We start from the raw sequence: 26,099 nt of genomic DNA, 5'->3' as shown, positions 1-26,099 counted from the left end.
ACTCAGAGCGACTACTGCAGATAGGCCTTGCATCAAGTTTGACGAGGCTGAGATGCTGAGTGTGGATTTGTCCAATCAAGGGTTGCACGGACGCTTCCCAGAGATCGACCGGCTCGGCAGTTCCCAGATCCACGTCGCATCCATCAACATGGCCTTCGACCCCTGCTTTGGTGGCGGCTTCTGCAGTGACTTGGGGTGGGACTGTCGAGCCTGCGTGCTTTTGACCTGAACAACACCGCCATCAACGACGACCTTCCTGACGACTGGAGCCGGTTGACGACGCTGCGGTATCTCAGCCTGGGCAATACGGAGGTCTCCGGCAACATCCCTGAGGACTGGGTAGCCATGGAGAACCTTGTGGAGGTAGATCTGCGGAACACCAAGGCTGGTGGTAACATGCATTCCCGGACTTTTGGACGCCGGATGAGGCATCTGAAGGTGCTACAGATTAGCTAAACGAAGCTGTGTCGTATGCTGGGGTAGTTTTTGACGGCCGGCACTTTCCCCATGGCAGTGCATTTTCAATGCTTCCTACTCCAAGTCGGACAAGTTCATCAGGGCTGTTACCTGAGCCTCGTCGTGTGGACGAGAGCTGTGCCAAGCCTGACGTACGCTGACTTCAACAAATGCGGCCCTCTCAGTTGTGCCCCAGTCTCGCACTGCACACGGTACCGGCACTCATGCAGGAGGCGTGCCGTACAGAAATCGTGCTGGTCTCCATGCGGTACGACAGCTGCACGCATTCGGATTCGAGCTGCAATAGACGATCCTACGGAACCGTTTCTAAGGCTTCTGTGGTCCGCCTCCCTGGCACTAGCGCCTGCGTGGAAGGGCGTGTGCCTCTGCCGGTGTAGCATTATTTCATGCTCAAGCAGCTGCAACGACTGTGTACATGTCGACCTCTTGACGCTTTCCATCTCTGACTTCATAGTGAATGTGTTTGGCTCGATGGGAAGCAACACGGCGCTCACTGACGCCTTTGTAATGCACGGGAACAACGGGCTGGCGAACACGCTGCCGCTGCGTAGGACGCAAGCACTATCGCAGATGCGCCATATCGGCCTGAGTTGCACTTCCTTGACAGGCATATTATACTTCCCGAGCACGCCGCATCGCTGCCGTATCTGGAGCACCTCGTCATCTCCGGCACGTGCATTGGCGGCAGGATGCCGGACTGGGGGACGACTGGGGCGCCTTCCCTCCGCTGCATTACGTCGACGTGTCAAAGAGCAGAAGGGCTCGCTCCCTCTCCGCCTTGTGGGCGTCGCTGCCGCTGACGGTGGCCAAGCTACCGGAGAATGGATTCGGCAGCTGCGCTCCGGAGAGGTGGACACATTATTTCCTGCTTCTGAGATCGATGGAAGAAGTTACACTTTAGGCATGTAGTTCCATGAGCTGCGTTTTCCCAAAGAGCTGTGGTAACTGCAATCAGCAATGCATCGACACGAATCCGCGCGCGTCTCCGCTGACGCGCGAGCTCCTGTCAGTGCAGAAGAGTCGTTTTCCAGTCCAGCTGACGAGCTGGGGGGGGGCGATGCCGGGCTCGACGACTACTGCGACGGGACCTGGGGTGGGATCAACTGTGCCGACACTGCCGGCGGTGTGAGAAAAGTTCACATTAGTCTTGCACGTCGAGAGCTTAATGGAATGTTTTCGCATCTGTTATCCCATTTCATTGGACACGCATGCTGGTAGTGTCGATCGACACGTCGGGCAGCCCGCGGCTAATGGGCGGCTCCCAGGGTCGTGAGGGCGTCTCAGTTACCTTTGCGCCCTCGCGCTGAGTGGGAGCCGGGGCTTGCAGTGCCTGCTGCCAAGCGAGTAGGAAGGCATGAGGAACCTCGAGGGATCGGAGATTGCGAATAAGGGGCTCTACGGCGACATCCCAAGCTTCCCCGCGGAGAGGATGTTGCGACGTGCTCGCCACCGTCTTCTATCGAACCAGAGGACGGTGATTCCAGCATTGCGTCCCCCTCACCTCCTGGGATCTTTGTCTGGCCCTCTCCGCCGTTCTGGTGGGTGTCGCTCTTGCCTGGCACACTCACACGTAGCACCGCTTCCCCCCCTTTTGTCCCTCTTTTCCTTTGTGTGTGTGCCACTTTTCCCCCTTTAGCAGTTGCCTGCCTGTTCCTCACCTTGTGTGCCTGCCTCTCTGTGCCTGTGTGTGTAATATTTGTGTGTTTCTCCCAACTCGCTACCCGTTTGCTGCTTTTGTTTCTCTTTCCACCCCAACAAAAGATCGCACTAAAGCTCCTCAAAGTCCTAACTATTTCCCCCTGCTCTCCCTTACCTCCACTTAGTGGGACTGATGCACAACTACTTTCTCTTTTTGAAGCATCCACGAGAAGCAAGGCGAGAAGAGGGTTGGTAGGAGGGGGGGGGGGCTCTGGTGCGTGCAGCGACGGGAACGCAGCTCCTGTACTTTGTCTTTCCTTTTCTTCTCCGCTGAGTTGGCGGGCGCATGCTCCCTCTTTCGTTTTCTATACGCTATGTCGTGCTTTGTATCTTTTGTGCCTAGTTGCGGCTACTTCATCTCTCCGCCCCGCCCTTCCATCCTTCCCTGCACCTCTCTCGCTTTTTCTGTGCGTGCTGCCCCCATTTGCTCGCTGGCTCTCTTTCATGCGTCTCTTTTTCGCATTCTTCTCTTCTTCACTTCTCATGTGCGCTTCGCCTCGCATCGTTTTTGGCCCCCTTTTCCTCGCTCTGCTGGCTGTCCCCCTGCAGGCACAAACTCAAATTTAGATGCTCAGGCATGTGCGTGTGTAAATAACACTGAGGTAACGGCACCTATGCGCTGTCGCCATCCCTATCCTTGTGCACACTCTCCCCACATCTGTGCCTCTTCTGTTTGTCTGTACCCCCTCTCCCCTGCTGTATGTCTCCCACTCTTTTTCTCTACACTTTTCTCGACCTTGTCTCTACCACTTTCGCTTCGCGTACGTCCTGCGCGCTTCTGTGTTTTCTTTTTAGTCATTCTACCCTCTACGGGGACCTTCGAACTGCAATAACGCGGCAGAGGTGATCACTTCTGTGGCTCCCCCTTGCCCTTTTGGCACGTGCGCTTCTTTTCCCTTCTCGACAAGCATCGGAGTAGAGTTAGAAGGGTAAGACTGATGTCTCTCTCTCTACGTCACTCTTGCCCTTTATCACCGTATGTGTCTGTACGCTAGTGGACGTCCAGCGAGAAAGAAGACACCGTCTGTAGCAGCGCATTTCTTCGTGAAAATCTCCCAGCTACGGCACTGCCTCTTCTAGAATTGTTGGCTGCCTCTGCCTCCGTGTATGTGTGCGTCTCCGCGTTGCTGCGCCGCTGTTCAAACGGGGTACTTCCTCTCGCCATTTTTTTATTGTCTTGCCGAGTTTGTGTGGATCGAAGGTCTGGAAAGCGATGGGGTTCCTGTGCACAGCGCCCTACACTCATGCACTATCGAGCCCATCCTACATCTCTGCCTCGACTTCGTATCTCTCCTCCCTCTCGTCCACGGCAGCACCCGGGGACGAAACGATGAGACGCAGACTTACATCAAAGCCGCAAACGAGTGCAACCGCGTATTATCTGGATCGTTTCGTCGTGTCAACGTTTACGTGCAGTGCCACACGCGTACGTATGTGCCACTGCACGTAAACGTTTACGCAATCGCGTCACAATTTTTCCTGGTATTTCCTTTTCATTTGACTCGTTTTTTGCTATCATTTGTGCCCTCTCTTCTTTTTTTTTTTTGCTTCCTCATCCGTTCGTCATACGAATAGCGGTGAGGAGAGGGAGGGAAGGGGGAGAAGATTCCACCCCTTCAGCGTGTGTGTGTGTGTTATATTGGCACACGCGCAGATATACGTGTCCCTAATCCCGATAACGCACACCCATTCTCGCCCGCATGGAAAGGCGGGTACAGGCAGGCACACCAGTATATGCTTTTTTCTTTCGCTTCTGATTGAGTGTTGTTCTTCACTTCCTCCACCCCCTTCCGGCTACCCCTCTCCAGCCCTTTGAGATTTGTTTTGTGCCTTTTCTCCGTGTTACTCACCCTTTGCACCCCTGTTTCCGGGCAAAGCTTTGCCTTGAATTTTTGCTTGTTGTTTTCCCTCCTTTTTTTTTTCATCTTTTCTGTCCTCTCAGCAGAGGTGGCAATACCCTCCTCATCACCACTAACAAAATCCAGTCATGTTCGTAGGACAAGAATGAAAGAAAAGCCACCACAGTGTCCGTATCAAACACCTTCACCTCATTACTACTTTCACCATCCCTGTCCCTCTCGGTCTTCTCTTACTCGGCGCTTTTTCCTCTCCATGCAGTCATGGCAGATACTCAGTAGCGGAAGCTGCCTAAAACAAAATCGGAGGAGGACCAAATGCATAGCTGCTCACCAGAACATCAAGTACACGTCGTCCCCCCTTGCGCTCGAGTGCGTCGACGCGTGGGAGGGGGCTCACTGTGGACATTGTCATGAGTGTGAATACCTCGCGCGTCTAGTGTGGCAGGTACATAGGCGCTTATTCCTCTGTTTTTCTCTCTTAGGCCTGAAACGGTAGTGCCACGGGGCCCTTCATTTCCCTCCTCCTTTCTCGCCTTAGTGTTGTTTTCTTTCCTATACTGGAGAGATGGGCAAGACGAGTAAGGGTAAGAGCGAGAACGTTTCCTCCCACTTGTCTCCTCTCTTTTTTTAAGTGAAATTGGGCGAAGGCGTGGAGTGAAAAGGAGCGGGGAAGAGCAGGACAGAACGCCACTGTACTAGAATTCACCCACACGACAGTTCACGGCGCACCCTCAATGAACTCTAAAAAATCTCTTTCCGCACCTCTAAGCAGCTTTGATGACGAGGAGAGGGCACACCTCAGTGCGTGGTATCGGTTTCCAGTGCCCACTCTGTGTGGTGCGGCCAGGCAGCTCCCTTATCCCTGCCGATGCTGCGCCACGTCTGGCGGTGGCAGGGCCAAGTGCCTACGGCGCGGGGAGGTCAGAGCGGTGCATCGCCGCTGATGTCGGCGACCCTGTGGCTGGCCGGCGCTAGAGCGGAGCGTGACTGTTGTTATATGGCAGGATGGACACGCTGAGAAAACTGCGCCTGTGAACGACAACCATCTCTTCCTCTTTCGATTCGTTGTTGTGCTCTTCAACCAGCCGCGGTGTTATTTCTGCACAAAAACGTGCACGAGTCTCCACGTTTGCTGGCGAGGATATCGTTGCCTTCCTTCTTAGGACTCCCCCAACCCCCTTCTCCACACCACCGCCGTCGTCTCTTTGTATTTCTTCTCGACTCCCTTCGGCTCGAATATCGTTTGCCGTTTTTTCTTTTCTTGCGTCGTTTCTTCTCGCGCTGCCGCAATTATTCTTGTGCTCTTCGCATGGACTGTGCCATCAACGAGGGAGAGGGAGAGGCGTGAACATGGCAGGTACACATCAACATGCGCTGAAAGTGTCCGCTACACCGGTCTATGTCAGCTCGCTGGCTCCCTTGTTGTCGATGGACTGTAAAGAAGGGCAACTTTGCGTAACTGTCGGTATGCGTGTCTGTAAGCTCGCTTGAACACTTCACGCCGTTGTTGAGGTGGAGTTGAGTACTTGCTAGAAACAAGTCCGTGGTCGCTGACGCAGATCCTGGGCTGTGCCTCTGCCGTGGATGCAACTAACTCCCCCCTCCCTCCCCCCAAAAAAACACGCGCACACACCCATACACACAAAGAAAAGCGGAACTCAAAGGAAACTCAAAGTAATGCGTATCCGCGTTCTTCTTTAGCCATTCGGAAGAACAGCACTTTGCTCTTAACCCCCACTTTGGCTGCGCTGATGGCGGTGTTTTCCCTCTTCGATAAGTGCTGGATGTACCTTTTCATTATCGTTTTCCTTTTTTTTCCTGCCGAGGTTTCAGTGCAGCATAGCGGATGAGTCTTCGTCACAACAGCTACGCGCCTGCTTCACTGTCTCTCCCTCTTGATCACCTCGTTGCATTCACTCTTCCGTAGACTCATCCTCCTCTGCTGTTCTCTCGCTTTCTGACCGATCGACAAATCCACTCTCCCACGCACGCGCGCGTCGCCACTCTTCACTCCCACCGCCATATAGAGCTCCTCTCCACTTCACCTCTTTCACTCACCTCTTCCGCCTACCGCTTTTTTTTTCACTTGTTTAACTATACACCTGTGAAGGCACGTGTTCACGACAGCAACCAAAAAATGTCTGCCAACAACACCGCCCCCGCTGCCGCAGCGCCCGCGCCGAATAAGGCGCACCAGAGTATGCCGAAGCTCGGCTTCTGGGAGGAGTTCATGATCAGCGGTGTTGCCGCTGGTGCTGCCAAGACGGCTGCGGCGCCAATCGAGCGTGTGAAGCTGCTGGTGCAGAACCAGGGCGAGATGATCAAGCAGGGCACGCTGGACCGCCCGTACACCGGCGTGGTGAACTGCCTGACGCGCACGATGAAGACGGAGGGCCTGTACTCGCTGTGGCGCGGCAACCTGTCGAACGTGATCCGCTACTTCCCGACGCAGGCGCTGAACTTCGCCTTCAAGGACCAGTTCAAGCGCATGTTCAACTACAAGAAGGACCGCGACGGCTACATGAAGTGGTTCATGGGCAACATGGCGTCCGGCGGTCTTGCCGGCGCTGTGTCGCTGTGCTTCGTGTACTCACTGGACTACGTGCGTACGCGCCTCGCGAACGACACGAAGTCTTCGAAGAAGGGCGGCGAGCGCCAGTATAACGGCATGGTGGACTGCTACATCAAGACGTTCAAGAGCGACGGCCTGATGGGTCTGTACCGCGGCTTCTGCGTGTCGTGTGTGGGCATTGTTGCGTACCGCGGCTTCTACTTTGGTCTGTACGACACGCTGCAGCCGATGTTGCCGGTGAACAACTTCATTGTGAACTTCATGCTGGGCTGGGTTGTGACGATCGTGTCTGGTCTGATTTCGTACCCGCTGGACACGGTGCGCCGTCGCATGATGATGACGTCCGGCACCGGCAAGAACTACCGCAACTCGTTCGAATGCTTCACGCACTGCGTGAAGAGCGAGGGCGTGGTGTCGCTGTTCCGCGGCGCTGGCGCGAACATTCTGCGCGGTATCGCTGGTGCGCTGGTGTTGTCTGGTGTTGATGCCATCAAGCCGTACTACATCAAGGCTCGCGCCAATAGGGTTTAGGAGGTGAGCGCATTGAGATTTGTATAACGTAATGATTTCAGCTAACTTCTGGGCGTTCACGGCGTTGAATGATGATATGGGGTAGGCAAAGGCAATGCGGATTGACATCGGCTCACCGCCCTCTGCGTGTGCGTCCCCGGTACTCACTAGTTGTACACGCTAATGAGAGGCTACGTTCTTCATAGGCTACTGATCTGTTTTTCGCTTGCTTTTTATTCAGAGTAGCGAAGTACCCGAGGCTCCCTCTTTCCTCTCTTGCTTCTTAGCTCCCCCGTCTTGTGTTGGGTAGGAATGTGCACCTGTGTGCGTATACGTTGTTTTTTTTTTTCTTGCACCTGCGCACTCCCGTTGTGTTTGGTGTTGTGTGTTGCCACACTAGTCTGTGCGCATCTCACGTCTCTCTCTATTCCCCTACGCGCACATCTCCGATGAACGCTTCTGTTGTTGCAGCTGGTGGTGTTGGCTGCGCTGTGTGTTTGTCAAGTAGCGGGAGAGGAGAAGGGTGTACGTACGGGGGTGTCTCGTACGTGGGTGGGCTCTCACTTGAAGCAGCGTAATGCGGTAGACATGCACGTATATATATATGTGTAGGTGTGTGTGTGTGTGTGTGTGTGTGTGTGTTGGATGATGGAGTTACCATTCTCGCTCTGTATTGTTCCTCTCGGCCACTTATCTCCGCATTTGTTTTTCTCGTTTTTTTTTTTTCCTTTTGAACTCTGCCGTCGAAAAGAGTTCGTGAAGTTTGTTTGGTTAACGTAAAATGCACTCGTTTTCCGTCTTCGTCTCAGTTAGCCTTTTTCTTTCAATTTGTGCTGTTGATGTTTTCCACTCCCGACCTACACGTGTGATTCTCTCCCCCTCGCCCTCCCTCCTACCTGAGCGTGTGCGTTTCTGAGTTCGTGTGCATGTGGCAGGGCTGTTCGTGCTTCCACTCCATAGTATACACGTGTGTGTGTGTGTGGTTAGCGCTTTTTTATGTGATGCTGGCGTAGTACTGTATATTCATGTGTATGTATATGCGTAGGCGCCCGTGCGAGTGTCTGGGGGTTCAGAGGCCGCGCTTGCCTTCACGTGTGGATTCAAGGGAATGTGTTGGTCTGTATAGGTGTGTGTATGTTTATGTGGCGAGTAGCTTGCCGCCCTTACGCCTCTCCCTCCCTGAAGGTGCAGGGCTGTGTTCGTCTTCATATCCCTCTTCGTGCCGCATCGTTCATTAGATCTCCTCCTTTCTCTCTCCTCGCCGCAGTTTTCGTTGCTCGATTCGCTTTCTCTTTTTCATATCTTCTTGCGTCTTTGCGTTGTGCGCCTCTCTTGCTCACCCCTCATTTTTCTGCTTTCCTATTTCCCTTTTCGAAGAGCTTCTGAGCGTCACTGAGGAGCCGCCTTGAACCAACCAAAAGGCACGACTCCACGCAGAACAAGTGAAAATAACGAAGCGGACACACCGCATCGTCACACGCCTACTCCCTCCTCCTCTCCACCACTCACTCGATCACACACGTGTGTACACACCGGAAGACGCACACATCCATGTTTACGTGCACGTGCCGTTACCTCTTCACATGAAAGAAAGGAACGAGGGGCGGGGGGGGGGCTGCGCTCACCTCTCTCCTCCATCCATTCTATCTCTTGTACTTTCACAGCAACTGTGCGAATGTCTGCGTGGGTGTATGTGTACGCCTCTATGTATTGCAGAAGGGAGAGGAATGAGAGACTGTAGCAAGTGAAAACGGAAAAGTCACCGTTAAGTCAAATTCCCTCTACCTCGTTTCCCTACCCTTCTGTCATCGTCCTCGCCGCTTCTCTCTATCACCCAGAGGCCCCCTTTCTCACCTCTCCGATGGGCATGCGTGCGCCATTAAAGTGGTCCCCCCTACTTCTCTCCCCGCTTTAGTATAGTTGGACGGCTCCACAGTAAGAGGGCACCACGATGGGGGCGCGAAAAAAAAAGTGAAGTAGAAGAGAAGAGGAACAAAGTGTGTGTGCGTGTATTTGTTTTTGCTGTCTCTTTCTCATCACCAGCGACCTGCACTTCTTTTTCTTGTGTTGTGCTTCTTCTTCATCTGCAGGGAGTCACCACTCCTTCCGCTTGCCCCACTGCCCCCACAAGTCGTGATGTCACTGAGCGCAAATACAAACATGCACACACAATTCATGTGCTCTTCTTCTCTTTCTGTTTTTCTCTTGCTGAGTATTACTGAGAGTAACAACAGCTGAGAAGGAAAAAATACCGCAACAACAACAAAATAGGCAATCAAGCATCGATTCTGACGATGTGCGTTGGCTCGACGGATAAAACGGAAGCATGCGAGTGCCAAAGTACGACAACGCGGAGGGAGGTGCCCGGGAGGGCACCGTGGTGGTTCCTTTCTCTCTCGCAGCGCATGCATCTCCAGTTATTCTGGGGTTAGTGCGTGGCATCTCCGTCTGAGAATCCTCTCCACTCCGATCCGTTACCTTTTCCTTCTCGATGCACAGGCGCGTTACCCGTTTTAGTCGCACAATGTGACACCGACCCACACCCCCGTCCTTCACCTTTCACTCACTCACTCTTCTTTGACACTCCCGCCTTCTTTTTTTTCGCCCCAACGTCGGTTTTTTTCTTCGTCTTCTCTTGCACGCCCTCGCACGTGGCCCACCTCAGAATACCCCGACTTGCAAGCGAACATAACCGCGCACATCCGCTTCCACACGCACGTTTTTTTTTTTTTTTTAGTATCGACGCCTTCACCTCATTTTTGCATTTGCCCTCGCACTTTTGTATCGGCGCACACACACGCACACACACGCACACACACACACACACAGCCATTTGTATCAAAGACGAACAGAAGAGAATGCCGAGGGGATTTGTTCTAACAGGCCAGGACTGGGAGGAGCAGCGCTTCAACTTCCAACAGCGCGGCGGCACTAGCTCAACGCAGCCTCGCAAGGTGACGGAGCGCGATGCAAACCGTGCTGTGCAAAGCGGGCAAAGCGTGGAGGTACAGCGGAAGGAGCATCAACGTTTCAACCAGCAGGCCGTCAGCGCTGGCGCGAACGCGAAGAAGCTCGACGAGGACCACGAGACACTAAAGGTGAAGAAGGTCGACCCACACCTCCGTGTGCGCATCATGAAGGAGCGCCAGGCTCTGAATTGGTCACAGCAGGATCTCGCGCAGCGCATCTCTGAGCGTGTGTCCGTAGTGGCCGAGTATGAAAATGGCAAAGCGGTGCAGGAGGAGCGCGTTATTGTGAAGATGGAGAAGGCGCTCGGCGTACACTTGCGCGGCGCCAAGGCTGGTGAGCCGATGGGTAAGAGCCGTCCTGCTCCGAAGCCTCAAGAGTAGGTGGGCGAAACGAAACGTGGTCTTTTTTCTTCCCTCCTCCCGCTTTTTTTTTCTACCTTCCGTTGCAGCGACGTCCTGCTGGGTGTCTGTGACTGCGCACTGCATGAGCTGGTTCTAGCTTGCGGGCTGGGCTGGATGGGTGCGGAGCGAATAGGGAGAAGGACAAAGGACAGATTGGAGGGAGCGAAGATATGAAGCGTCCGTCTATATTGAGTCACTCTGAATCTCACTTGATGTGTGTTGGCGCGCGCGTCTTGCTTTTCCTGAGCGAGGAGCCGAAACCGAGAAAGCGAGCTGCGTACGCAGCATATTCCGCATGAACGGAACAAAAGGGGAAAACAATTCAGCAATCATCTTGAGCACGGATGATGAAAGAACGAAAGTCGCGGGCGCGCTATCGATGCCTTTCACTTCCCTCTGCATTTTCTCTTTGTGGTCTTTTTCTCTTCTCATCTCTGTGTTGCTCGCATCTCTCTCTCTGAGGGCGAGCGAGAATATCTGCCTACAGCCTCGTGCGTGCGTGCGCAATCCTGGTGGAGGGGGAGGGAGCGTGTGTGCGAAGAGAGGAGGGGGGCTTGTGTTGGCGAGTCGTTTCGAGTGCTGGAAAACGAAACGACTGTCTCGTCCTCGAAGTGGCTTGTACGAAAGGAGAAAAGGCAGAGGTTTGAGGATCTCGGCACTTCCTCCCCCCTCCATAATCCTCTGCTTGATTTAGCTGCGGTATCGATGCGCATACGCGGTGTAGTGGTAGAGGCGGCAGCAGGGCTCCCAAAAAAAAAGTTGAGAGAAAAGGGAGGGTCTCGACACAGCGCGTGCAACCTTTTGCCATATGCGTGACTGCGTGCGTGCTCTCCTGTGCGCTTGGCTTTGGACATTCCCCATGATGGACCACATCCATTTCACTTCTTTCGCAACCCGCTCTCTCCCTTTGGTTTTGTTTGTGATGCATCATACCTCTGCTGTCCTGCACATTTATTTTTTTCTCTCTCTCCGTGTAAATCCACAGAGAGAGAGAGTCTGCGTGCTTGTCACTGCAACGCTTTTTTCCTTTATTGCATTTCTCCTTCTACAGAGTCCCTCCCAGTGTCATCTCCTCCCTCCCCACACACGGATCGACTCATTGGCCACTCCGCAGGACACTTGTGCGCGGCCTTCATTGAGTGTATCTGCGCCTCACTTCCTTTTTCACACACGCATGTTACCCACGACAGCAGCATAGCCTTCTGGTCTCCGTTTTTTTTTTTTTATGGGAGGGGGTGTCTTGTCCTCCCTCTCTACTGCCGACGCGCCGCTCTGAGGCTTGGAGGGATGGAGCGCTACACAGTAATGGGCCAGCTGGGCGACGGCTCCTTTGGCACGGTGAGTAAAGCCCAAAACACAAGCACTGGCGAAATAGTGGCAGTGAAGAAGATGAAGCAGCGCTTCCACAGTTGGGAGGAGTGCCTGCAGCTGCGTGAGATCCAGTCGCTGCGCAAGGTGCAGCACCTCAACCTGGTGAAGCTGAAGGAAGTGGTGCGCGAGAAGACGGAGCTTTTTCTAATTTTTGAGTACTGCGAAAAGAACATCTTTCAAATTCAGCGCCAGCGCGCCGATCAGATGAGCGGCACCATTGCCTTTAGTGATAAGGAGATCCGTAGCATCATGTGCCAGACGTTGCTAGGCGTGCAGGCGATTCACAAGGCAGGCTTTATGCACCGAGATCTCAAGCCAGAGAACTTGCTCATCTCGGGCGACGTGGTGAAAGTCGCCGACTTTGGTCTCGCGAAGGAGATTCGTTCCCGTCCACCGTTCACGGAGTACGTGTCGACACGGTGGTACCGCGCGCCGGAGATTGTGCTGCATTCCACTCACTACAACTCCCCTATAGACATCTGGGCGTGTGCGGTGATCTTCGCTGAGCTCTACTTGTGCCGTCCCCTCTTTCCTGGTACTTCAGAGAGCGACCAGCTCTTCAAGATTTGCTCCGTGCTCGGCTCTCCGGCCCCCAATGAGTGGGATGAGGGGTATCAACTAGCGCGCCGTATGAACATGCGCTTTCCAACCGTCGCGCCAACACCGCTGCGCCAGATCCTTACTACGGCACCGCCGGCGGCCGTGGACCTGATGGAGCAGATGCTGCGCTTCAACCCAGCAGAGCGGCTCACCGCGACGCAGTGCCTGCAGCACCCGTATTTCACTGGCATTGGTGGCAGTTCTGCGCTGTACGCTGGCATCGCGACTGGCCAGCCACACAACCCGTTTCAAATTGCCTCTAGCGGCGTGAGTGCTTCGCAGTCGATCTCGAACGTGGGCTTGACCAGCAACAGCAGCCCGCCACCGACAACCTCGAATGTGTCCCTCTTTAAGTACGCTAATCTCTTCAACCAGGGGAATCGCAGTCCGCTCTCTGTTAGCAGTACCTCTGCTCCATTTTCGGGCAGTAGTGCACTCCAAGGCAACCTGAATAGCAGCAATATAGTCCGCTCTGTGCCAGCGCAACGCAAGATCTCCGTCACCAATACGGCGGACAGCGACGACGAGTTTAACTTCTGAGAGACACACCTCTGTGCAAACGTGCGCCTTTCTCCCCTGCTCATCCTTTTTTTCTCTCAAAATTTGAGTTCTTTCGTGTACGCGTGTCGTGCGGTTGGGTTGTCTCTGGCTCCCGCCACCTCCCTCGCGCCGTTCTTCGTCGAGATGTGGTGGGCATTGCATCACTCTCACTTGTCTTTTTCTCCATCACCGTCTTTTCGTTTTTTTTTTTTTCCTTTGCGATCTTCTTGTTTTATTTCCACCTCTTCTTCCTTCCCCTGTCCTGCCGCGCATGCGTCTTCGTAGGTGTGTGCATGTGCCTGTGGGAGAACCAGGAGGAGGAGGGGAATGGGGGGGTGGGACAGGGTACTGCGTGGGTATGCGGATAATGTTTTTCACTGGAAGAGTCATCCAACAACGAATCAAAGACGAGAGCAAAAGACGCTGTCTCCTTCTTGTGCCATGTCTCTGTTTGTGTCTGTGCGTGCGAGCTGGTGTGGCAGTTCTTGGTTCTGCTGCTGCTGCCTCCCGGTTCGTCTGTTTTGTGTTTCGCTTTTCTTCTCGGGTCTTTTTTTTTGTCGATTCTCTTCCTTTACAATATGCCGCGCCACGACTACTCGGAGAGGTCTCCTGCTGTCGGGCCCCTCCTCTCTTGCTTTCTTCGTAGCTCACTGCGGCACCCCTTAGTCTGTCTAAACGTACAACCCCCTTCTCCTTACACCTCAGAGCCTTCGCGCCTTTTTGGGTGCGACCACTTCCCCCCGTCTGGCTGGCCTGAAAGAGCGTTACACCCCTTCAGCTTCTTCATCTCTTTTCTCCATTCTTTTAGTCCTGCCCACGATTTTCATTTTTATTTTATTTAGCGACTCCTCCGCTTTCCTCTTTCATTGTGCTGTTTTTCTTCGTTTCATGTATGTCCACCTGGTGCGCGCATCTCTTTGTGAGCTCACTCCGATGTAAGCTACACTCCTCTCCCAGTTTAACTCTTGTCTCTTCCCCCCTTTACACCGACTTGTTCTTTGTTGTTCCTCAACGTTGGCTCTCTCCTTCCCCTGCCTCTTCCGTTGTGTATATATATTATATATTATATGTTCTCTTCAGATGGTGACCTGCTATGCAAAGGTGAAAACAGAAAGGTAAAGAGACGACGATGAATTCGCAAGATTGTGTGCGTGTGTGTGGGTGTGGTGGTTTGAGAGAAATGGCTCATGGTGATGACGACGCAGGGGTCGACAACGTTGCTCTTTTCGCTTATGTTGCTCACGCGGAGTGCATGTGTGTGCGTGTGTGTAATGTAGTGGCCTCTTCTCATCTTTATTTCCCTTAACTCTTCTCTTGTGTGTGTCCTCTTCTCGATGAGTGTGCTGCCATTGTTGTTGTTGCTGCAGCACTGCATGCGGTGAGCCGTGTGCGTATGGCTTCTCGTCTTCTGCATTAGTACCATGCTGGTGCTGGTGCTTGTGCTGGTGTGCGTATGTGGACTCTATCGGTTTTCTTTCAATGGCGCCAGATGTCACAGGGAAAACGGTGCGGGCTGAGCAAACACGCAGACGCGCGCACACACGTGTGCAGAGGCGATATACGTACAAATTACCCCTCTTGTTGTTCGTCGCCTCACAGAAACGCTAGTGCGCTCTCCGCGAGGGCCGCGTTCAAGACCTGCCGACTCGAGCAAATCAAGAGGTGACCGGCGCAGTTAATCCCCCCTTTCTTCTGTGTGCTTCTTCGACTTGGCTGCTCTTTTTTTTTGTTTCTCTCCCTCTTCTTCATGCCATGCCAGGTCCTTTCCCACCGTCTACTCGCTCGACTTCAATGGTCCTTTCCTCCACAGTTCTCCTTTGCGCTTGCTTTGTCTGCCCTCGAGCTGCTCATCTTTACCCCTCCTCTGTTGCACGCTATATCTCATATTTCTTTGTTCATTTCCGAGCTGTAATTTCGAGTTTGTCGTTGTCCAGGGTCGTATGTACTTGCGAGGGTGACCAGGGGTTCCCGCGGACCTCCCTTTTTTTCGAGCAATATTGGTTTGTCCCTGATCACGGTGGGAGGGCACACCTCAGTGCGTGGTATCGGGTTCCAATGCCCACTCTGTGTGGTGCGGCCAGGCAGCTCCCCTATCCCTGCCGATGCTGCGCCACGTCTGGCGGTGGCAGGGCCAAGTGCCTACGGCGCGGGGAGGTCAGAGCGGTGCATCGCTGCTGATGTCGGCGACCCTGTGGCTGGCCGGCGCTAGAGCGGAGCGTGACTGTTGTTATATGGCAGGATGGACACGCTGAGGAGACACATGACATCGCTGCCAGCTGCTTTCTCGTTTCCGCTCTGTGTTTGTGTGGTTTCCCCGCCCCCCCCGCTTCTCTCTACCTCTTGTCTGTTCCACTTGTTCGTGCACCTCTTCCCTTTTCATCTGTCGAGTGTGTGTCTCTTCTTTTTCTTCATTTTCCTCTTTGCTCTCCCTCGGGGCACGTTGCTTCACGTAGGTTTCCAAGAGTGGCGCCAGTAAGCGAGGCGAGTACAAAGGCGATGGCGGAGGAGATACGAAATGGAGGGAGAGTTTTACTGCTCGGATGGTGGGCTCGGGGAGGCGGATGCAGTAGATGTGGACACCGGGGTGGGCAGCGCACACTTGGGCAGAGAAAACGAGAGGCGATAACAAAAAGGGAGGCGACGCTGTGGAATCGCTTGCACCACCGGTGCGCGGAGAATATGTTGAGAAGCGAAAATATGGACTCAATAGTGGTACCGGAGGAGGGCTTTAAAAAGTTCCCTTTTTCATCGCACATGGGCCAGCGCAGAGGTGTAGCAAAGGGTTATGGACACGGATGTGCCCGGCTCTTTCCGGAGTTTTGTATTGCTTCCAGGCACCTCCATGCCAGAACACTCGAGATGTCAGGAAAAAGGTGGGGTTTAAGCGACAAGGCGAAATGTGCATCACCGCCTCATATGACCACTCCCACCGTCGTCAGCGGGTGAAAAGGGGGTTGTGAGTCGAGAGCGCTCACGTTACCCAAGTTTTCTCTTCCACCTACGTATGGGGGTTGCCGTGCGCGAATTTTAGCTTTCCCACTGCGCTTTCACCACCTCTCTCCGTCTGTGCCTCTCTCTTTTGCACGCCATCGACTCCTTCGTCTTTCGCACTGACCAGCAGCGGATACAACACTACCACTCTCCCCCTTCCCTCGGCTCGGAAGCAATAGAGGAAGGGTGCGTCTCTTTCGCTATTTATAAGTCAATCACGGGGAAAGTCTGTTGCTTTCGCTTTCCTCAGAAGGAGAGAGGACATCACACAGGGCAGCAAAAGTGCTAATCAAGCAGCGACAGAGCACTGGCCTGTGCGCCAACACGACATCATTTAAAAAAAGAAAGGCCCCCAAATTGTAGGCAAGTAAGGACGACGGAGGTCCAAACAAGCAACAACGAGGAGTGAAGCAACTAGTGCACCGGCGTGCTTCTCGTCTCTCTCTCTCTCTGCTCTCTGTCTTCTCACTCCTGCTCGCCTCTGCTGAACTCAACGCTCATTACTTGCTAGGCGCGCCCTTCTGTTCCCCACTGCACTGGTATACCTGAAGGGAACACACATTACGGGGGTGAGCAACGACATCCTTTTCTTTTCGCTTGTCTTTACGTGTACGTGTGTGCCCACGGGATCCTGTAAGGAGCTCTGAGGGAGGGGGGACAAGTTATCCGCCCATTGGTGGCTGGTACAGCTGCAAAAGGCACAAAACGCAAAGAGAGGTGATAGGGGAGAAGCGGCAGCGAAGCGTTGGTGCTGCCTATCTTTCTCATTCTTTCTAGCTTTTACGGGGCCTTCGATGGCGCCTATAGAAGAAGGCTTGCGTCACCACTAACCACCAATCACTCACGCCCTATCTCAACTTCTCTCGTTTTCTCTTCTGTTGCTGTACATCTTTTCCTCCCTGACCTTAGCGTAAGGGTGAGGCTCTCACTGGGGCGAGGTCTTTATCGTTGGTAGGGGCACCATCACGTAGCTTGTTTCTTACGTTCATCTCTTATTGCTTCGCTGCTTTCTATTCGTGAGCTTTTATTTCTCCTCTCACATTCCTCTTCAGTTGTTTCGATTGGCCTTGTGAGATTTTCTCGTCCTTCGGAGTTTTGCCAGCACGAGTTGGTGTCCTTCTACGATAGAGACAGCGAGTGAGGGGAGGGAGACGTGCCCCTGATCGTGATCTCGCGAACCCATCGTTTTGTACTGGCGTGCCACACGATCATCATTATATTTTCCCCCCTCTTGCGTTTTTTCTTGTCGTTGTGTGACGCGGTGGTAGAGCAGCATCGCCGGAGCGCGGAGATTGAGAGGAAAACAGCAGAGGAGAGTGAAGCTCACACGTCTCGCCTCTCAACACGCATCTACGCCCCTCGTATATCTCTATTTCTCTCCTCGTTCTTTTGTGTCCCTCGCCCCCCCTCCCCTCCCCCTTGCGCACCGAAGACGCGTGTCTGTCTTACCGTCTTTCTTTTTCGTTTTGAGTGTTTTTCATTATACCCAACCACACGCGTGCGTGATGGCCAGACGTGCACTTGTTGCTCTGCTGCTGTTCCTCCTGCTGGCGAGGTGCGAGGTGACTCTCATCTCACCGTTTGGCGGCTGTGGAGCCGGCACGTTAGGCTATGCGGCTCACTCCTCCGGTGAGAACGATGGGGTGCAGTACCTATTGGACAACGGCCTCACCTTCGCTATCCAACCTGGTACTCTTACCAATGGCTCTGTCAAGGGGGAGAACGCCGAGGTCGCTGTGCAGATGACGCCAACTTTTCAAGCTCCGTCTGGCGCCCGGTCTCGGCTCATATTACGGAAGAATGGTGCGTGGGCTGTCATCTCCATGTCTATTACGTGGAATAACCAGTGCACCGACAACGCGACAACGACGACCACGACAACGCTAATGCCGAATGTGACAGCAAATTTCACCACGACCACAGATCCCGCACTGACGGCCGCTTCTCAGTCGCTACCATCGTTTCAACCAGCATTCTCGGCCTCCAAAAGCTCTGCGTTCCTCACTATGACCTCCACTCTGGCTGATTCTCCTGCCATCCCCACCACCGCTGCACCGCTGCCATCTGCGCCATCGGTGCCTTTGGTTATGCAAACGGTGAAGAGCGTCGTCTTTGCCCCGGTGCCAACGGTGGATGTGATGGACTTTACCTCGAACGTTGTATATCTTTCTGCGACGGCGACTCTTCTGCAGGACATGCAGACACTGCAGGCAGCCAACACAGTGATGGCGCTGCGTTTTGGCTCCACGGGCCCCGTGTCCGCTCTTTTGACAGATGAAACGACCACCTCCGTTTGGTTTCATGTGCCACTCGAGCTCTACAACGTCTCTGAGGTGACCTCGCATGGGCTGTCGCTGGTGACACTGAGTTCCGCTGACGCCCTAGCCGTCGACTCGAAGCTGCGCATCACACCAGTAATGATCGCACTTCAGGAGATGTCCACCGGTGTGATACTGAGCGATGAGGTACTTCTAAAAGGCACGGATATCCTGGCGACGGTGCGCTTTGCAGGAGCTGGGACGGCACTCACGTATACCACGGACATCTCGCACGTAGTCACGTCCACGCTATCCTTCTCGATGGTCAACAACGGCGTCGTCGGCAGGCACTGCACGGCGTCTACATTGACTATACCGTATTTTATCACCCGCTGCCATGTGCGCTTCCTCGTGCCGAACAGCTATGTGGTGCGCGTGCACGCTGGTCGCAAGAGTGTTTGCGCCACGTACAACGGCAAAAGTGTTGTGGTGGCTCCCCTCGTAATTCAGGGCATCGCTGCGACGACTACGGCCGCCAGCTTTCCTGCCGCAACAGCGATCCCGATCAGGCTACAGGGTGGCACGACAACAGGTATCGCGAGCGGCGCCTACGAAGCTTTCGCGTCCACGTTGCCGGACTGTTCCTCGGAGGGGGCGAAAATCTCGCTGCTTCCTGTGAACTCCTTTAAAAGCAGCAGCGACTCTTCCACCGTGCCGAGTGCCCTTCTCGTCGCACGTAGCGAAGCTTCCGCTGGTGGCTACGTGTGCATGCGGCGCACCTCTACCAACACGAAGTTCGCCGTCACGTACCATGGCGAGCCGGTAAGAGTTGGCGCGAAATCGATGCCGTCACTGGTGTCCTCCACGGTACCAGTGTTGACCATCTTCAACGGCAGCAGTGGCTCCTTGAACTTACTAGAGTTTGTGCGTCCACCATCCAGCGCAGACGACACGGACGCCTACCTGTCTGCTGTGGCCGCTGTGTCAGAGGCCTACAACGTGTTTCGTTTTGTGGCCGTCAAAGCAAGCGCCACCGCGGCGGACAAGACGGCCTTGTGCAGACGCTACAAGCAGGAGGCAGTGCGAGACGCCGCAAACGGCATCATGCAGCTCCCTTTCCCACTCACCCTGCAGCAGACGAACGGTGTGCTGTGCGCCAACGACGAGTATGTGCGAATCGACTACACGGTCATCCAGCCCACAAACTGGCTGGTGTCCATGGCCGGCGTCGGCGACTTTGCTTCCCGCACGGTGGTGCTTTCTTCTGGCCCTGAGTATGACGCGGTGCCGCTTTCCGTGCGCAGCAGCAACCTCGCCTCTCTCGGATCCGCCTTGGCGGTGCGCATTGCTCAAGACGGCAGCTGCGCTTTTGGCTACACCGCCCGTATCCAGTCTTACGACACCCAGCACTACATCGCCATCCCGACAGCGTTGGTGGGCGTCTACACAGTTTGTGCTGGGCTGTACAACGAGACCGGCACGTCCATGTTTGTGTCTACCGGGTCACAAGTGGAGCTCACGTCGTACGCGCGGGGTCGACGCGAGTGGATGCACAACGCTGGCATCGAGGACACGGAGTGGACGCCATGCGGCAGTGCCTCTACATGCGGCCTGCACACGAAGCAGCAGTATATCCAAGTGTGCAATGGCGCCGTTCGGCGCAACATGTGGCCACAGCGGCTGGATGACGCTTTCGTGGGGTCTGACAATATCACGGTGCTCATGGCCGGCAACCGGCTTAAGACGCACGCGATTGTGTTAATGAACGAAGTCTACGTGCCGGTGGCGGCAGCTTTTTTGCACTGCCAGCAGTTCAGCTTGCTGCAGCAATCCACCGATGGTGGAACAACGTACGGCCAGGCTGTCGTGGTGCTCGGCAATCAGCCGCAGATCACGTTGAGCCCCTCCACTGATGTCTCCGGGGTTGTAGTAGGGTTTGTATCGTGGGACGCGACGTGCCGTGGCCCACACGCCGGCGCGGATGTGATGGTGGCGCGCACAGCAGTCGGCATCTCTGTCATCGACATGAGCGGGCTGCTGTTTACCAAGACGGAGGGTTATTACACCGTGTGCACGCGCAACGGCGACGCGTGGGCGCGTGTGACAGGCACGTACATCAAAGTTGTCCTTGGTCCCGTCACGGTGTACCAGGCTGAGGCGATCAGCACCGGAAACGCGCTGACGAGCCAGAGTCGCATTGAGCTATATCAAACGCAGACGGCGACGTGGGCTGTGATGGGCACCTTTTCCCCCTCTGTGAACCTCTTCTTGAAGCTGGTTTGGAACGACGCAACGTGTACGGTGAACGCGGCGTATACGACAGCCCTTCGCTACATTTCCCCCAGCAGTGCCAATGTGACAGTCGAGACGTCGTTGATTGCCGCTGCACCGCCAGGCGTGAGAGCGCCGAGATTGTTCTCCTGCTACGCGGTAAGCACGTTTGACGGCACGGCGGCACCGATGCCGTTTGAGGAGCATCTTGGTCGCTCCATCACGCTCACGCAACTCACTCTCTCCTCCCTGTTCTACCTTCCGTACGTTGTGCTCTCCGTGTCAGCTCCGGTCGACACGCGCCTTCTCCTCACGGATCCTCAAGACCCTCCAATCACGCGGGTGGGGCTGCAAGTGACGAGTAGCCAGAGCGACATGCCGCAGTGCGGCGCTGGCGCTACGTACACTACTGTGTTGACGATTGAAACAGACGACCTCGAGCGCCGCTGGGTGACGGTGCCGGCGTGGGTGCCGCAGACCTTGGGTGGCAGCGGGGCCACCAATGTGTACGTGAAGATGTGTGCCACGGCGTCGAGCAGCCCAAACCCTGAGTTCGTCGCTGTGGACGCGTACGTGGTGCTGGGCGCCAACGCTACTAACCTGGCCAGCACCTCCATGTCGCTACGGCTAACGTTTCTGCCCCTCAACGCGTCGACGGACCTGCTTGACTATAAGGCTGCGCAGGACGCCCTCGTCAAGTACGCGACAACGGAGCTCAAGATTCCGGAGACGACGGTGCTGGTTGCTTCCCTCGGCAGCAACACTTTTGAGCTTTTTATTGACGACACGCTGCAAACTGGTGCAGCCCCGCAGTCGACGATGATGCCGATGCAGCAGCTCTATCAGACCCTTGCAAAGGGCACCAACTTGCCGCTGTTTGTGAATGGCCGCGACAACTCCACAGCCTGGTTCGCCCTTGCTAAGGTCGAAGGCGTGCACCTGGTCGACCAAACCCCCGTAGATGACTACCCCGCGCTGAATCTACCCACATCAGGGACTGGAGGAAAGCCTCTCAACTACACTGGCCTGAGCATCGCGCTATTCTGCGTCGTCATCGCTCCTACAACCATTGGCTTCGTGGCATTTTCTATTCAGCAGACCATCCCGATCCTCTCACACTCCCGCTTTGGCGCGAAGACAACGGTGTACGTAGAGGCTGGCGACTCGCCACCTCCGCGCAACCCACGCTCGCCGGTGGACCGAGAGTCGGAGGGTGTTGCGAAGAGGGACCCGGCCGGCGACATACCTCTCTCGGTCGTGCCGAGAGCAGAGGACACCGCCCAGAGCCCGCTTTACGATTCCGACGACGAGGAAGCGACGCACGAGATGAAGGACATGGGCAGCTCGCCACCTCTGAGGAACGAAACGTTCGCTATGGCAAACCGGAGGGGCATTTCCTCTCGCACGTCAACCAGGGATGACGTGACGCGGTAGAGGTCGCACGGAGATGTGCGAATGCGCACCTCCTCGCGACCTCCGCTGCCGAAGCGTTTTGGTTTTCTTTTTTTTTTTTAGCGTCTTTTCTCCCACTGGGACGACCGATTAATTTCGCCGATTAAACAGCTCACGCTTCACGTACGTACGTGTGTTTAACGCTGTTGGTGCCGGTGGCAGTACGGGGGGAGCTCTTTGTTTCTCTCTCTGTGCGTGGTGTGTTACCCCCTCTTCTCCTCCTCCCAGGGGTTTCACGTATTCCTTTCGTTTGTTTCTGCTGCTTCGTGGGAGGTTGCCTTAGGCCCTCCAAAGTTGTGCTTACGGCACTACAAAAGATTCGGGGGAGTGGGCCGTGTGTCAAGTCCAGTTAAGCTGCGCGTGGATGCCGTGGGGTGCGCATGTGTGGGGGTGCGACGTTGACGGTTTCTCGAACACGAAACCAGCACCCAAGGCAAACAAGGTAAAAAGGAGACGCCGTAAGGCATGGCACCCCCTAACAAAGAGCTGCTGCAACTCGAGCAGCATGTCTGTTTGCTTGTGCATGTCTCTGGTGGGGTGTCTGTGAGGTGGCCATGCGACTGCGAGAGTGTTACGGTGTGGGAATGCGGCGAATCCGAACTGACTTGCGGTAGGGAGGGACTGGGAATCCGCTCCAGTGCTGGGATAGCAGAAAGGATTAGCGTACCCCGGCTTTCTCTCTACCTCTGGTGCCGCCGCTTCTTCGCTTTCCGCGACTGCAACGCTGCACTGACGGACGGTGTGGAGCGATATACCCCCGACACGCATCGCACCCGTACTTTGCGCAGCACACGGACGGTCGGGTCCAAGTGACAAGTTAAGAGAGATGTCGGAATTGAGCGCATCAGATTGTGCTCGGTGTATGCGTGCGGCACTAGCCGCTTCTCCCTTCTTCCCACACCCTCGAAGCCTTTCTGCTGGCCACGTCATTGAGGTGTGCATTTTCGTCCTTTCTCGTACCTTTGCATGCATGTCACTGCGCGACACCCCCTCGTTTCCTGCCGCGATTCTCTTTTCCTCACTTCTTATGTTTCCGTCTTGTCACTCTCTTCACTCTTGTGTGTCACACACGCCACAACGTCGATGGCGACCGCGCGCACGTCGCTGCATGCGTCGCAGTGAACTTGCGTGCGCCTTTCTGCACTTCCTTTTCGTGTTCTCTTCGTTGAACTCATCACCGTTTGACTGCCGTGGGTATCGGTGCTACCACTTCTCTCTTTCTCCCCTCAGCATTTTTCACCACGCGTGTAACCGGCACACACGAGCAGAGCAGCCTTCCAGCGCCCCGATAAGCAAACACAACACACTGCGCAAATGTCGAAGAATGTGGACCAGGGGGAGTGGGAGGACTGCGGCGACGAGGAGGCGCAGGAGGAAGGGGAGGAGGACACCACCATCAACAACTCTAATGTAGTGGTGCGCCACAAGAAGGCCGCCGTGTGGTGCAATGAAACATTGCGCTTGCTCATCGATGCCACAAAGCCTGGCGCCAAGGTGTGCGACCTGTGCCGCCTCGGTGATGACACCATTGCCGCCAAGGTTAAGACGATGTTCAAGGGTACGGAAAAGGGAATTGCCTTCCCGACGTGCATCTCGGTCAACAGCTGCGTGTGCCACAACAGCCCAGGCGCGTCGGACGAGGCGACGCAGCAGGAGATCTCGATGGGCGATGTCGTGCACTATGACCTCGGTATCCATGTGGACGGCTACTGCGCCGTCGTCGCGCACACCATCCAGGTGACCGAGGACAACGAACTCGGCAAAGACGAGAAAGCGGCACGTGTCATTACGGCGGCGTACAACATCCTCAACACTGCGTTGCGCCAGATGCGCCCTGGTTCGACCATCTACCAGGTGACGGATGTAATCGAGAAGGCTGCAGAGCACTACAAGGTGACTCCGGCTGACGGCGTCCTCTCGCACATGATGAAGCGTTACATCATTGACGGCTACCGTTGCATCCCGCAGCGCAGGGTCGCGGAGCACATGGTGCACGACTACGATCTCGAAAAGGCGCAGGTGTGGACGCTAGACATCGTCATGTCTTCTGGCAGGGGCAAGCTCAAGGAGCGCGATGTGCGGCCGTGCGTTTTCAAGGTGGCGCTGGACTCCAACTACTCTGTGAAGATGGAGAGCGCTAAGGAGGTGCAGAAGGAGATCGACTCCAAGTACGCCACCTTCCCGTTTGCCATCCGCAACTTGGAGTCCAAGAAGGCCCGCCTCGGTCTCAACGAGATGTCAAAACACGGTGCTGTCATCCCGTACCCCGTTCTCTTCGAAAAGGAAGGTGAGGTTGTCGCCCACTTCAAGATTACCTTGCTCATCAGCAACAAGAAGATTGAGCCGATCACAGGCCTGAAGCCACAGAAGGCCCCGGCGCTCGAGTCGTACACCGACGAGATGCTCCTTGCGACAAACAAACTCTCACTGTCGCTAGAAAAGAGGGCGACGAAGTAGAGGGCTGTTGAACCCGCGACACTGTGCTGCGAACTTTCTTAGGCACGCGCCTCTTGGTAGGCGTACACTTGCATTGTTTGCGGACGAGGCGCCATCTACTCTGCTTTCCCTCTTGCTCCCTCCCCTCCTTTGCTGACGATGGTGTTTCTACCGGAGTGTAGTGAGGCGAATGGGGGGGGGGGGGAAGCGGCTCACTCGTCTGACTGCGCGTACGCGCGCAGGGTAGGTGGGGCGGGGCCATGAGAGCGCGAGACGCTGCCTCTACAACTCTTTTTTTCTGTAAACATGAACATAACACGACAAACAAGAGAGGCTGAAGTCTGTTCGTCATTGACCGGGTACGCTCGCGTGCGTCCGTGCGTGTGCCGCATCTGTTTCTAATGGGAAGGACAGAGAGAGAAGGACGGTGGGGCGCAGAGGGAGAAAGAGCGAGATCGTGTCTATGTGTGGTGAGTGAGTGAGGGGTAGGGACTATGCAAAGCGCAACGAAATGGCGGAGAAGAGCGGGGGAAAGATTCGGTACTCGTGCGTTGCCGGCTCTTTCTTGCCTCCTCTCATTCCATCCTTTCCCTGTCTCCTTCCCCTGCCTCTTTTCCTATCTCTCGTCTCCTTCACGTATGCCTCTGTGTGGCACACCTGCGTGTCATGGTGAGGTCGACTGCCGAGCGTGGCTGCGTGTCTCTGTCGGTGTGAGTAAGTGCGCGTGTTGGTGTGCGTTTTAAGTGTGCAATGCGGGCGAGTCTTCCTAAGAGGGTATGAAAATCATGGGCAAGACACCAAGCAAACCTCAGGAGAAAAAGACCATAGGTGGCGGACTATGAGCGAAAGGCGCGCCAATACGGTATGGAGAGAGAATATGTGCTTGGTATTCGCAGCCTTTGGCCATCGTAAGTGTGTGTGTGTGTGTTGCGTGTAAGGCAAGACCCGATGGCAGCCACAGGGTGTCAGTGGAGGGGGGAGGGGTACGGAGGTGACCTCTGTCCATCTTACCTCTATCATCACAGTAATTTACTAAGACTCCTTTGCAGCGCTACGTATCAACAATTTTAGGAGGCGGCGGCGGTGCGTACGTAGACGTGACACCTTCCTGCAACGTGGGTGCAGTGCGGAGCGCTGCTGTCTTCCTTCCGGCATCATTTTTCCCGATCCTGATTCATATCTCGCCTGTCTCTGTCTCCATCGCTTCCCTCTCTTCTTCTCTTTTGCTTTGCACATGAGCTGCTGTTACGTGCGGGCTGCACTCTTGTGTGTCTCCATTCAACACTCATTAGTCTGAACGCGCAACACCTAACGCTGTTTCCCCCCTTTAACACGTGATTGTGTGTATGTGTGTGCAGCTTGTTCTTGAGTACGCCTGTTCGTCCACTCATTCATAGACATCGGAGAACACCAACACATTTATCTTCTTCTTCGCCTTCACCAAGACACGGACGTACATCTCCGCTTACGCAGGGGGGAGAAATACACGCACGAAACAAAGCGCCAAGTGAAAAGAGGCGAACGCGCTATTCCTTGCGTCTACATAAGTGCATCGCGTCGCTCTCTCTCTCTCTTCCGTTCGCCACGCACAGCGGAGCATTTCGCTTCTGGCGTGCTCTCGCTGCACTTTTCTTGCTTCCTTTGGCCGCCTTGCTCTTTTCGACCTTCCTTCTCTCTTCCTTCCCTATTATTG

General features: G+C 55.0%; 5 protein-coding genes across 5 annotated transcripts; all 5 read left to right on the top strand.

The window, feature by feature from the left end:
• Positions 1-6,171: 6,171 nt before the first annotated feature.
• On the top strand, positions 6,172-7,137 carry LBRM_19_0510 (putative ADP/ATP translocase 1; the record flags this gene model as incomplete). The annotated part of the gene is made up of 1 exon (XM_001564097.1): positions 6,172-7,137. The coding sequence occupies one exon, from the start codon at positions 6,172-6,174 to the stop codon at positions 7,135-7,137; it is 966 nt and encodes a 321-aa protein (XP_001564147.1).
• Positions 7,138-9,974: 2,837 nt separating this feature from the next.
• Positions 9,975-10,466, top strand: LBRM_19_0500 (conserved hypothetical protein; the record flags this gene model as incomplete). Its single annotated transcript, XM_001564096.1, has 1 exon — positions 9,975-10,466. One exon carries the CDS (start codon positions 9,975-9,977, stop codon positions 10,464-10,466), a length of 492 nt encoding a protein of 163 aa, XP_001564146.1.
• A 1,308-nt stretch (positions 10,467-11,774) lies between these two features.
• On the top strand, positions 11,775-12,998 carry LBRM_19_0490 (putative mitogen activated protein kinase; the record flags this gene model as incomplete). Its single annotated transcript, XM_001564095.1, has 1 exon — positions 11,775-12,998. One exon carries the CDS (start codon positions 11,775-11,777, stop codon positions 12,996-12,998), a length of 1,224 nt encoding a protein of 407 aa, XP_001564145.1.
• Positions 12,999-17,494: 4,496 nt separating this feature from the next.
• LBRM_19_0480 (conserved hypothetical protein) lies at positions 17,495-21,952 on the top strand (the record flags this gene model as incomplete). The annotated part of the gene is made up of 1 exon (XM_001564094.2): positions 17,495-21,952. One exon carries the CDS (start codon positions 17,495-17,497, stop codon positions 21,950-21,952), a length of 4,458 nt encoding a protein of 1,485 aa, XP_001564144.2.
• A 1,332-nt stretch (positions 21,953-23,284) lies between these two features.
• On the top strand, positions 23,285-24,427 carry LBRM_19_0470 (putative aminopeptidase; the record flags this gene model as incomplete). The annotated part of the gene is made up of 1 exon (XM_001564093.2): positions 23,285-24,427. The coding sequence occupies one exon, from the start codon at positions 23,285-23,287 to the stop codon at positions 24,425-24,427; it is 1,143 nt and encodes a 380-aa protein (XP_001564143.1).
• Between the last annotated feature and the right edge of the window lie 1,672 nt (positions 24,428-26,099).

This window comes from Leishmania braziliensis, chromosome 19 (assembly GCF_000002845.2).
Source record: "Leishmania braziliensis MHOM/BR/75/M2904 complete genome, chromosome 19".
NCBI classification, from domain to species: Eukaryota; Euglenozoa; class Kinetoplastea; order Trypanosomatida; family Trypanosomatidae; genus Leishmania; species Leishmania braziliensis.
This window is presented reverse-complemented; position numbering and strand designations above follow the sequence as displayed.